This window comes from Perca flavescens, chromosome 18 (genome assembly GCF_004354835.1).
Source record: "Perca flavescens isolate YP-PL-M2 chromosome 18, PFLA_1.0, whole genome shotgun sequence".
Lineage (NCBI taxonomy): Eukaryota > Metazoa > Chordata > Actinopteri > Perciformes > Percidae > Perca > Perca flavescens.
In genome coordinates this window covers 20,353,281-20,366,342 of record NC_041348.1, presented here as the reverse complement: position 1 = coordinate 20,366,342, position 13,062 = coordinate 20,353,281, and the positions used below count along the sequence as shown (strand labels likewise).

Below are 13,062 nucleotides of genomic sequence, written 5' to 3'. Positions count from 1 at the left end.
TTCAGCACTTTGTTTCCCTCCATCGCAATCAACACATCTGCTGTATGCAGATGGTTTAGTCCATGTTGTCCTCATTTTCATCCTCCATATTAAAAAAAAGAAACAAAAATATGCACTTTTAAGTTAAGGACAATAACAAGATACTATCCCAATACATTTATTGATCATGTTTTCTTGGTTAAGCCAAATCAACCCAATTAGAGTTTGTTTTTAATAATCAGCACTTCAATACAATTCAGTGACAAATTAAAACTGTGACTTTGCCTATTTTTCACTTCAAATGTTTTTAAAACCCTATTTTAGTAACTGATTAGCAGTAATATGAGAAAGTTTGCATAAAGTATGTTGGTTTAAAAACCTGCATTATTAATATAACCAAGTTACATTATGATTTTAATTGTGGATAGACCTCCTGCCTCTCTACAAACTAAACTGACATTAGAAGGGGTGGCATGTCTGTCTCATAATGGTGGCTGTGCCAAGTATCCGCAGTTTCTATCAGAGGTGTCAAAAGTATTCACATTCATTACTCAAGTAGAAGTATAGATACTAGGGTTTGAAAAGACTTTTGTAGAAGTTGAAGTATCAACTCAAGCTTTTTACTTAAGTAAAAGTGTAAAAGTACTGCTTTCAAAACTACTTAAAGTATAAAAGTAAAAGTAATGTAAGGCAGAGATCTTCAACAGGGGGTCCTCAGAGTCATTGCAGGGGGGCTCCAAATTATTGTTCATTTTTTGAGTCTTAAAAAAAAATAAAAATAAAATGCCTTAACATAATTCCAACATAGTATTAGCAAATATAAATTCCCACTGATGATAGGCTTACTGGCCTATAGGTAAGGTAGTCCCTAAGATATCAGCCCACAGATACAGTTAATCCTAGATTTACTGTGCCATATATGTAACATTAAAATATGATTTATAAAATCATGCCAACAATTAATATTTTAATAGCTTATGAAAAAACGTACGTAAGAAGGCTTTAGGTTACCCTAACAGTTATTGTAGGCCCAGTTTATTATGCAACTTAATTTCATACAATATGTAGGGGGTCCCTGCTACATCTCACTTTAAGTTAAGGGGTCCTTGGCTTAAAAACGCTTCAAGACCCCTGATGTAAGGGGGGAAATGCCATTAAGGACAACAGCTTAACTCTAAAACGCGGGGACAAAATCATATGACTATAATAATGTAACAGTATATTAAAATCATACCTGCAAACTCAGAAGGGCTGAAAAAGGTGACACGTAGGCTACATCTCTTCTGTGTTTTTCAGACAACGGCAGCTACAGTCTGGTGTCAGACTCCTCTCCAGTGAAATATAGACACACTTTTACACCGTTTAGCTCTCAGCATTTTATCATGTTTACTCCATCTTCTAGCTAACGCTAGGCTAACCTGCTTGCTGCTTCCAACTGTAGTGTTGACTAGCGTCCCGTGCGGCGATGTTCAGTTCCCTCTAACGTCCGTTTTCGGAGCATCGCGCAGGCACCTAAGGCACCGAAATCCGTGTTGCTATTCGGTCCGGTAGATAACGGTCGTTAAGGCACCGGTGTCGTATTAGCACCGGGTCTGTACAGGTGTTATGGATCGCGTACAAACCAATAGGGTGTCGGAATAGCTATGTTTATACATCTCATCCAACCACAATCAAATTCACTCTCTCCGGATGGAGCGATTTGGATAGTTTTTTTTTTAACGATGACGAGCCGGAATGAAAACAAGCCGAACTGAAATATGAGTAACGAGGCTATTTTTTAAATGTAGGGAGTAGAAAGTACAGATAATTGCGTGAAAATGTAAGGAGTAGAAGTAAAAAGTATGCTGTAAAATAATTACTCCAGTAAAGTATAGATACCCAAAATTTCTACTTAAGTAAGGTAACGAAGTATTTGTACTTCGTTACTTGACACCTCTGGTTTCTATGTACTATATATGTATGTGTGTGTGTGATTGGTATCGGAAATTAAACCATTGTATCAGGGCAACCCTATGTGTAACCATGTGATACCTTGAATTGATCGATCATTTAATAACATACCTAGCAATCTTGGATGAGATCTTCCTGATGTTCCCCAAGGTACTCAATGAGGCGAATAACAACTGCATCCCTTTTTCTCTCTCGACACATTGGGACTGTGAATAGATGCATTTAGTGATTAACTTATTTCTACAAATTATTTACACTTATTAGAGATAGAGATATAGAGATAGAGATATATATATATATATATATATATAGATAGATAGATAGATAGATAGATAGATAGATAGATAGATAGATAGATAGATAGATAGATATACATACATACCTACATACCTCATTTACAGTATTTGTGTATTGTAGTTAGCGTATGCGTGTAACAGAGATTGACCGGTTGTTGCACTGCCCTCACGGTTGAGTTCACCCTTTTTTATCCACCCCCAGCTATCTCAATTGTATTGTAGATTAAATAAAAAACGGATTTGGTAAGATAAAAGCTGAGTAAGCCTAACTTTATGTAGCTAAGGTTGGCCTAAAATATATTTTCTCAAAAGCAGGTGATGTCGGTGCTTATCAATACTATTAGGTAACCTTACTGTATCTATCCGGCTACATAGCTAACTTAGCTAGCTAACGTTAGCTAATATTACAGGTAATGTCACCTAACAGTTAGCTTACATTTGGAGCCACATGGTTCAGCCGTGAAAGCAATAACGTTACATTGTGACACTGTCAAATGCCACGACAGGTAACGTTAGCTAGTTTGAAGTAACGTAACTAACATCTCTTCCAACAATTGCTACGTTTTAGTAACATTAGAAGCTAACGTTAGCTTTCAACTCTGGCATTAGCTAGCTAGCTGGCACTCGGTAGCTTGCTAACTTTTAATGACAGACTGCCATTGAGTAACTTGTTAACAGCATAGAGAAGCAAGCCGAATATACAATCTAAACCAACCATTAAATAAGTTTATTACACACAGCAACTTGTTAAAAGGAATCTTACCTTAGCTAAACCGAACAGCTTGACTCCAGTGTGCCGCCAGTGAAACGATAGATCTTGGCCAAGAACCAGCACCGACGCATGTGCACTTTGAACTGCAGACTTATCATTTTGGGGTAGATTTTATTATATTTGTTTAGGCTGCAAATGTTACTGTTATAAAATATGTAATGTAGGTAGAATTTACCCATTATTGTATATTTGCTTACTGACTAATATATTTGCAGTACAATTTAAACAATTTGCATGTGTTGTATTTACTATCCTCCAAAATCCGTTTTTACAGTGTGTTACTGTGCTGCTGCCACCATGATGCTTCCTCCTCCTTAACCCAATATCCACACCTGCTTCTGGTTTCAAGTTTAAATACAGCCGCATTGGTGGTTGAGATCATTTTGTGGACGTGTGTGCACTGGTGTTTCAAGTGTTCTTTCCTGTGCAACAGTGTTGTCTGATTTATTGACTGGAGACTGTCACTACGTTTACACGTGGCCGGCTATTTTCATAGGACATTTCAACCTCTCCGTTTCAAAATTCAGAATCCCGAAAATAGCAACAACCGCAACACATCACTTCCTCTTTCTTCTCTTCCTCACTTCCTTGGCTGCCTAAACCTCCCGTTTGTCTCAGTTAACATGCAAACGTGCAAACGAAATTATCCTAAATCTCTACACTGGCCGGAGGTTTTAGAAAGAATCGTTTTCAGAGGCGAATTCTCCGTTTGCGTGTAAACAAAGGGCACAAACTAAGGGAAATGTCTCAGTTTTTCAAAATAACCATGTATGTGTAAACAGGGTATGAGACGACATGGTATGGAGTGCAAAGGACATATGTGACACAATAATGACAAAATAATTGCACCTGGAAGGAATGAAGTGCAACAAAAATGACTTCCAGCCTGCAGCAGGAGATGTGAACTTCTTACAAAGACTATCAGTGCATAAGAAGAAACTTGGAAATGAGAGTTATAATCAGTGCCTACTGGCCACTGGTCCATCTGTCTTTCTCTCCCCACCTCTCACTTTCTTTCTGAGACCTGAGGCTGGTGTTTAATCAGCACTGCTCACTGACAGCAGTGATGGAGTCAATGATAAGAGCCAGACAGTAAATTCCTCTTGAAAAGACTTTTAACGGTTTTCCTACATGTTAAACCTGTCTCTTAGCTTCCACCTGACCCAGGAATTCATTTACACTAAACCAGATAACCTTGTTTCCTTATCAAGCTGTTTACACTAAACATAAACAACAATGCAGTCATTATCAAAAGAGAGTCGGCATAAATTGTATTGTATTTTATGCGTTGTGTGAGTTGCATATTTTATGTCTTTCATTTATTCATTGTACAGCACTTTGATACACTGGTTGTTTTAAAGTGCCCTACAAATAAGGTTTTAATTGATTAATGTATTAATTTATAAAGGCTCTGACAAATGGTGTGAAAGTAAAAAATCTTCTATGCAACCACAGCATAATGCTTCCCTCAGCTGTGTATCTGGAAGCTATCGTATCGTACAGCTAGAGGATTAAGCTTCAAGACTGTAACTTTTAGTGTAATTTATTAATTGATGACAAATCTTCCACGTTTTGTAGCTGGGACTGAGACACATTAGCCTGACATCGCCAGGCCAAATCACAAATGCAAATGATCTGCCAGAACAAATAAAAACACAAGCATGCAGATTTGTCTAGTTCCCAGGCAAAAGTCTCATAGAAGAATGATATTAACAATTCAGCCTCTCTTTAGGCCAGCATTAGAAAATAATTCCCTAGCTAGACAGAAATCACAAAAAAACACCTAAAATCACACAACTAATGCTTTATAAAAGGAAAGTATAATTTCCCCTTGCAGGATCAATAAAGTATGTCTTAATTGTATTGCTATTAAATGGTACTTAAGCAGCTTAAATGTAGGTATTTGTACATTAACATACACTCACAGAGCGTAATAATGGAAGAGTCTTTGTCACACCATGCCAAAGTGGTGCAGAGTCAAGTAGCACAAGAGATTCATGGGCTTTGAAAGTCTGTAGGAGTCACAGTGTGAGTGGTCTGTCAAAATCGAGTGTGTGTGTGTGTGCCAAGGGTGGTGCCAATCAAAATGTCAGCCATAAAGCTCTAACACGAATACGTTCTGTCTGTTTCTCTCTGCAGGACTACTTGGAGTGTATCAGCAATCAGTCTCGGCTGGCCTTGAGCTCTGAGGATAAAGGCTCTCTATTTGGCAACATCCAGGACATCTACCACTTTAACAGGTACAACACACTCACAGAGATGGAGACTTGGGCTTGTGTCGGACAGACTTAATGCAGCGTTCACTTCATACCAGATGGATCGAAGAGATGGGAAAGATTCACATTTTTACGACTTGCGAGCATTCACATTAGGTTTACAGATTACAGCGCTGGTCGAGTGAGGGGTCAAAGTACTATGCTTTGACAGTTACGTCTTGGAAGTTGATGTGAACATTATTTACAAGTTTGAATATGGCACTTACGATAACTCCGATACAACATGTATTCGACATTTGACTCGAAAACTTGAATGTATTTAAGACTTAAAAGAAAAAAACATCCAAGTTTTGAATAAACAAAAACAAGATATCAACAGGCAGAACTTACATTGCCTCATAGCTTCAATATTTAATTATTAGGCCTCATCATTTAAAGGACTTAATCTCAGCTAGTCAGTAGGTAAATGTTCAAAACTCAGACATGTTTAGTAAAAAAACCTTGATCTTGACTGTGCTAATAAAGACTGGAGACTCAAAACAGCTCTGGCTGCACATAAATATACAGACAGACTTTAGTCTCTCTCTCAGGCTCAACAAACAATGTCCTGCAAATAGTGAAACTGGGCTGAGCCATCTGTTAATTTCTGGAAAGGGCGTTGTTGTTGTTGTTGTTGGTGTGTGTGTGTGCGCGTGTGTGTGTGTGCGTGTGTGCGTGTACGCGTGCGTGCGTGCGTGTGTTTTAAATAAGTCCCCGTCTGCATATTTGTCTCCTCTGGCACCGTTCTTAACAGTGTGTTTCTGTGTGTGTGTTGTGTATTCAGACGAGATGGCTAGTTTAGCATCAGCCATGGTGGTCTGGAGACACAAAAATGCACACTCTTTCTCCACACCTATTCATTTCTCAGCTGTCACGCGCAGACAAGCTGGCTAGTAAAAGGAAGCGTAAAAGCAGTTTGAAGCAGTCACAATGACCTCATGCTTCAGCCATGACACAATAACTCCATCAGTGTGTGCACTTACACACAAATAACACAGCTACAAACGGGAGCTGCCTGTTTTGAATTCATGGAAGTTTTGTCATTTTGTTCGGAGCCAGGTGCCCTAAGACCTAATTTCTGTACCCAGGGTGACTCTTGCTCCAGAAACACTGTTTGGAACAATGAATCATGGGAGAGTAGTTTATATCCTTGTGTGATAAAAACGTAGGAAATTATGGGTGCACATTTTCACATCAAATACTGATTTCTTTGAACTCTGTTTGTTTCAGGGATCTTTTACATCATCTTGAGAAGTGCAACGCTGACCCTGTGGCCATCGCAGAGTGCTTTGTATCCAAGGTAAAGATAGTCAACTCCTCTGGTCAATTTTGTTCTCCACCTTATACGCACTCCTCCATTGCTCGTTAAAACATGTCCAAACAGCTGGTTCAGACACACACATGCACGCACGCACACCCACACACACAGGACAGAAAATGAGAAACAGGCAATGCCCTTTACAAGAAATAAGTTGACAAAATTCAGGTGAGGACGCTGCATGAAGTCATTTAGGTTTATTGAGGCCAGTAGCGTTATTTTGGTGGTTGGAATGTGAGTTTTAAGTGCAACAGGAGAGCACGGAGGAAGGACAACTCCCGAGGAATTTTAAAGACCGTCAAAATACGTAATCACCTTTTTTACTGGAGGGTGATAATAGCAGTGCTTCAAAAAGAAAACGTAGACTCAGCAACTCTAGTCAAAGTATCACTGGTCCCTCTGTCTGTGTGTGTCAGCTTTTATTTCACTCCTGCTCCTCGACCCATCCATGCCCTAAAAAAGAAAAGATTGCATGATTATGTCCCATGATGTGCTGCATTCCAGCACTTCCTCTAAAACGCTTTACATTCCCTCCCTACCCGACTGCAATTACACCCAATACCACAGAGCAACTGTCTGACCATATATACATATATATATATATATATATATATATATATATATATATATATATATATATATATATAAATAAATGACTCCCAGTCAGCATCTGTAAATACAGCAGCTGTTGTTTAGACAAACCAGTTTTATAGCAGCCCACAGCACCACTCTTCATAATTAACTGAGATCCATAAACAAAACAGCGTGATGACATCTTGTTACCGACTGATTAATGTTACAGCATGATGAATTTATTTTAGATGATCCCCTAATCTGAAATACGGACAACCTACAGTTGATTTCTATTCTGCAGCTAGTATATCATTTATAAAAACAGTTTAACATCCTTAAAGCCAGGGGTTAAATTGGCTGAAAGCAAGGCTCCACCTCTTAAAGTCCAAATCACATCCTGCCTGGAGCCTCCTGTCTCTGCTAACCTCTGTCTCAGGAGTATGGTACTCATACTGCAGATGTCCATTAACACTCTTAAAGTATCTTTTTTTTTTTTACCGTAAGAGCTTCTGACTTGCTGCTCCAGGTCCTATCCAACACACACACACACACACACACACACACACACACACACACTCTGTTGTGTTTCTACCTGTTAATGTTTTGCATAAATACAGTTTAGCTACAGTACACAGGTTTAATACATGCTGGCCAGGATTTAACCCAAAAATAGTGAATTTGATTTTGTCAAATTTAATTGTATTATAGCCCCATACATATTCAACCAAACCACTATTACACAACCTGAAGTTTACCTTACAAAAACATATTTCCATTGAGATTAAAAGTTCATTCTTGACCTTGGAAATAGTTTGCAAAATAATCTCACCACAAGCTCTAGTAGCTTTGAAGCTTTCTGGAACCTGTGCAGATGACGTTTTGCCAGTTTCTCGTGGGATTGTAGATGTCTGAGCACTTTAAAGGCTTCTCATCCATGTTGGCTTAAATACTGGGATTTAAAGTGCATTTCTGACCTTGGACATAGCACAAGGTGTTCTTTTAAACACTAAGAAAAAAGGGCTAGACATCTACAATCGTACTTCAACTTCATCTGCTGAGGAAGATCGTCTGATACGAACTAAAGCTCAAGAGCAGCTGTTAATGGAAATAAATTAGCTACTAATGGAAATAAATTTCCAAAATAATGTATTAGATTTTCTTATATACTCATATCCAATTCATATAAGAGATGAGATGAACAAACAGTAGTTGTTGATGGTGAGAGCTGTCTTTAGGCTTCTATAGATTTGTCAGTGTGTAGGTTTAATAGAGTTACACAAAAAGTATGAGTGCTCGGTCTGCTTCCAACGCCTGGAAATATTAAGTCACCACTGACCATTACGCCCCCTTTACATTGAGGTGTGTGCGTGTGCGTGTGCGTGTGCGTGTGCGTGTGCGTGTGTGTCTGTCTTTCTTCATCATTTCACAGGCTGACTTCTGGTAAAAGGGTTGTAACCAGAATAGTAACCAGAGTTCTTTAGTATTGCTGAACGTCTCATAGTTGCTAAGACCCAGAAAAACCCCAAAAACATTTCTTTCACTATCAGCTATGAAATGCACACACTCACTCACTCACTCACTCACTCACTCACTCACTCTCTCACACACACACACACACACACACACACACACACACACACACACACACACACACACACACACACACACTCACAGCTAATGCTTTTCTAGTCTTAGCAGCCAAGAATCACAACCCAGCACTGTTTGAAGAAGAGACAGATCTAGATGTAAATCTCCGCCTCTCTCTTAGATAATTGGCTATCTATCCTCATGTTCCTCTCCCTTCGACTAAATCCTAACTGTGCTATGTGATGAGTAAGCCTTTAACACATTTTATGGGTTGCTACATGCTGACTGAAGCACAGAGAGCACCAAAACAAGATCTTAAGCTTCTTTTTTCTTCGTCACTAATTCTGTTGTGTTTAGTGCTGAGCTAATGACTCACTGTGACCAGTCCAGTCTCAACAAATCAATAAAAAAACTGCTGATTCATGACTTTCTCATTAAAAACGATCAGTGGGTGCTGATACAAATCAACCTTTTTTTTTATTTCACGGAGTAGTGATTATCAGCCACCGCTGAAGAAAGTACAAATCTTTCTATATAATTTGTATTCTGATACTCTAAAAAAGGATCATTTTAATCATGTATAGATGCCAAAACTCTCACATGCAGCATTTGGATATGATGATTATATGATTGAGCATAGCTTGTATATATTTCTAAAATTGAAGTATATTATAAATCTGAGCTATTTCAGGGTCTGCTGGTTTCCTGGTTGGCTTCAAAGAGTGTGTGCAGACATGTCAACTTTAATAACAAAGTCCATGTGTGCAGGCGTGCATGCTCTGCACAAATTTGTACTCCATAGAAGCATTTATGTATCTTGTGGTCTTGAGTCCACGGTCAAGAGGCGCATTAAGAGTGTGTATTAAGAGTGTGTATTAGGAGTGTGTGTTGGTGGGTGTCTTCAGAATCGATGGTGGCACATCTGGTTGTGTTTAGGCCTGGAGACGAGGAGGAGAGCTCTGCTCTTCAATTTAGGACGGTTCCCACGGAGCACCTCAGGCTAACAAATTCTGAGAGTCTTGTCTGCATGTATTTGTGTGTGTGTGTGTGTGTGTGTGTGTGTGTGTGTGTGTGTGTGTGTGTGTGTGTGTGTGTGTGTGTGTGTGTGTGTGTGTGTGTGTTATGAACCAGGACAGACTTCTGTCATCTGCCCTGTTTGTTTATGTTGCTTCCTGATGGCCGTGAACATCCTGCGACCCCCCCCCTCAAAGTGTTTATGGACACAAATAGAGTTTAATTAGACTCTCACGTTATGGAACAGAAAGAGGTTCATTTGCAGGCCTCCAGGAGAGCACGATGAGAGGGAGAGATGAACAGAAAGGAGGAGGAATGTAAGATTATTAAAGAGAGGGAAATATCCATTGAAGATCGATAAATAGATGACATGGAAAATGAAATGGAGATCAGTAGAAAGGGTGAACGAGAAGATTTCTGGGAGCAGAGAGAAAGAGGTTCATTCAAGCTCTGATAAGCAATGCTGTCTCTGATGTCTTTGATGTTCAGAGAGGCATGCAAGGTGGGAAAAGCCTCAATTAAAGGGGTGGCAATGAAGTATGAGGGGATATATAATCTGAGCACTCAGGGGCATTGGGATAAACAGAGCCTAAAAGGACGCAGGCTAATCATAAGCTACACGGTTGACTTTCAATTAGTAGCAATTTATGGAGGAGAGAGGATGCCTTGTCTGTGAGCTTCGAGCATGTAGAGCTGTAAACATGATATAACCGGGCCAGTCATGAAAACTGCACCGGTCTACTGCAGATGCAATAGAACCAGTGAGGCAGAAAGAACGATAAATCTTAACCTTTAAAGCATCGTTCAGTACCAGTGGTTTTCTATGTTTGAGTCCATTTATTAAAAGGCACTTTAGATTACAACTCATTCATCATCAATCATCAATCATTTTGCAAACGGTGCTGCTGTGTTTCAGATATTTAAATCAAATTTTCTTGTTCCAGGCATCCGTTATGTTCAAATCATTTTCATATGATTTATTAGCAGACTCTTGCTTTGGTTGTGTATTACAGCTTTGTGAACAGCAAGTCTCCATAAATGAGGAAAAAGAGAAGACTTTTCCAATTAATTAAACTGTGTTACAGGGGAACAATAGTGTAACACTGACAAAAACTAAATGTAGACCTGATGTTCACTGGGATGTAATCAGTTGTGAGTCTGCTGATAGAATTTCTTACCATAGGGTAAGAAATTAATGGAAACCAATGGCAGTCTAGAACCTGTTGCACGGTCAGCAATAATAATTATAATGTATTCATATAGCACTTATCAAAACCAAAGTTAGAAAGTTCTTTTTAAAGAAAAAAAAATACACATACAGTCAACACACACGACAATATAAACCATAAACACATTTGATCAATTCATACATTCATGTACTACATATACAACTTGCACACACTCATAAATACACACATGCAAACAAATGACCCAAATAAAGTAAAGGTTTTTTTTTTATTTTTTTTTTATCTTATGATAAAAAATACTTTGTTTTGTAACAATTTAAAAAAGGATACTGACTTTACAAATCTGAGGCAGGTTGTTCGACTTGAAGTGCAACACCAAAAAATTGCAAACATGCTTCATAGGCCTTTGATTAGTGTTATGCTTTAATTATGTTGAGCCAAAAATCTCATTAAAATGCTATCAGAAATGCTTTCTTATGATGGTGAACATGACAAACATTGTACCTGCTAGCATTGTGACTGTGAGCTTAACATTACATGACATCATCTTCTCTTGACTCTTGAGTTAGTCTTGTGTCCTGTCACTTAAATGCATCAATTAATTTGTCCTTGGTGTTTTTTACAGAGTGAAGAATTCCACATTTATACTCAGTACTGCACCAACTACCCACGGTAAGACAGCATCCAAAGTGTGTGTGTTTGTGTCTGCTTATCAACCACCTACTGTACAAAACTCATCTTCTTGATGTCATCCTATCTTGATCTCACCTCTGCATACCGTCTTCCCAGCGTCTCATGTAGCTCCATTGTGAATGTCGATCAATGCATTACCCTTTTCCCCTTCCTGACAAACTGACACGCTCCATAGAAGTCACCTCAGCAGGAGTCAAAGTGTCTACCTTCAGTTATGCCTCAGGGTCTCTCTACCTCCCTCCCTCCTTTTTTTTCTTCCATTCTTTTATTAGCTGCCTATTGACAGAGTTACAGCTCATACTGACAGATGGGGCATTATAGTTGTCACCTTATCATATCTAACGCTGTTAATGTTTTAGTAAGCTTTGTGTGAGTGGGGTCCTATGGGAGGAATAATGTGGAGATTTTTGTGTCAGTGTGTATATTGTGTGTGAAACGTGAGGCTATTCTTCATGCCAAGTTACACTGCACCTACCGACACACCTGCTCCTCTGGCTACCATTTTTCTTTCACGTTGCATGATAAGAAAGGCACATGGGGAAGAAACTATTTACAAGCTAATGATGACTAATTGAATGCTGATTTGTGTGTGTGTGTGTGTGTGTGTGTGTGTGTGTGTGTCTGTGTGTGTGTGTGTGTGTGTGTGTGTGTGTGTGTGTGTGTGTGTGTGTGTGTGTGTGTGTGACAGTGTGTGTGTGAAGGGGCTATTGTCAGCTGTTTGACATAGACCTTCTCCCACATCCACACCACAGCTGGTGACCCCAACCAAGGTCACACACACACACACACACACACACACACGCACGAGACACAACACAAACACACACACACACACACACACACACACACACACACACACACACACACACACACACTGCAGATGTATTATGGTCATGGTGCGCTCTAAGGTCGGGTTTCCTCCAGAACAATGTGAGGCCTGTGTGGAGCTTCACTGGAATTTAGACATGCAGACATACATGTGCATGCGCGCACACACACACACACACACACACACACACACACACACACACACACACACACACACACACACACACACACAGCCTTCTTTCGTTTGTTAAAAAGGCTCTTTCTTCCCCAGTAGGTTACACAGCAAACTAGCTTCAGTAACCAGTAAATGCAGGTCAATTCATGCTGTCTGGGAAAAAAATAAAATGTCATTTGAGATTGTGATCTGAGGCTAAAATAGGACTGAACAATATTTTACTATCACCATTTACTGTATTGACCTTCAGTGGCATAAAAACTAAATTGCATGCAAACTGTAATTCAAAAATGTTGTATTTATTTTTTTGCACGTGTGTGTCTGATGTAATATCTGTGAGTAAATGTGAGTATTGTTTTAAGGCAGGTGAAAAAATGTGAACCTATCTTTTAATTTAAATTCCTCATGTGATTTTACCTTTGAAATATAGGCTGT

General features: G+C 39.1%; 1 protein-coding gene across 2 annotated transcripts in view; it reads left to right on the top strand.

The window, feature by feature from the left end:
* The window catches only part of LOC114573210 (pleckstrin homology domain-containing family G member 1), a 46,044-nt gene that overhangs the window by 23,812 nt on the left and 9,170 nt on the right, over positions 1-13,062 (top strand). For both annotated transcript variants that reach the window (XM_028605232.1, XM_028605231.1), the window contains exons 3-5: positions 5,137-5,237; positions 6,483-6,552; positions 11,557-11,603. In XM_028605232.1, the coding sequence (XP_028461033.1) occupies positions 5,137-5,237; positions 6,483-6,552; positions 11,557-11,603 (218 nt within the window). The remainder of the gene's footprint in view (positions 1-5,136; positions 5,238-6,482; positions 6,553-11,556; positions 11,604-13,062) is intronic.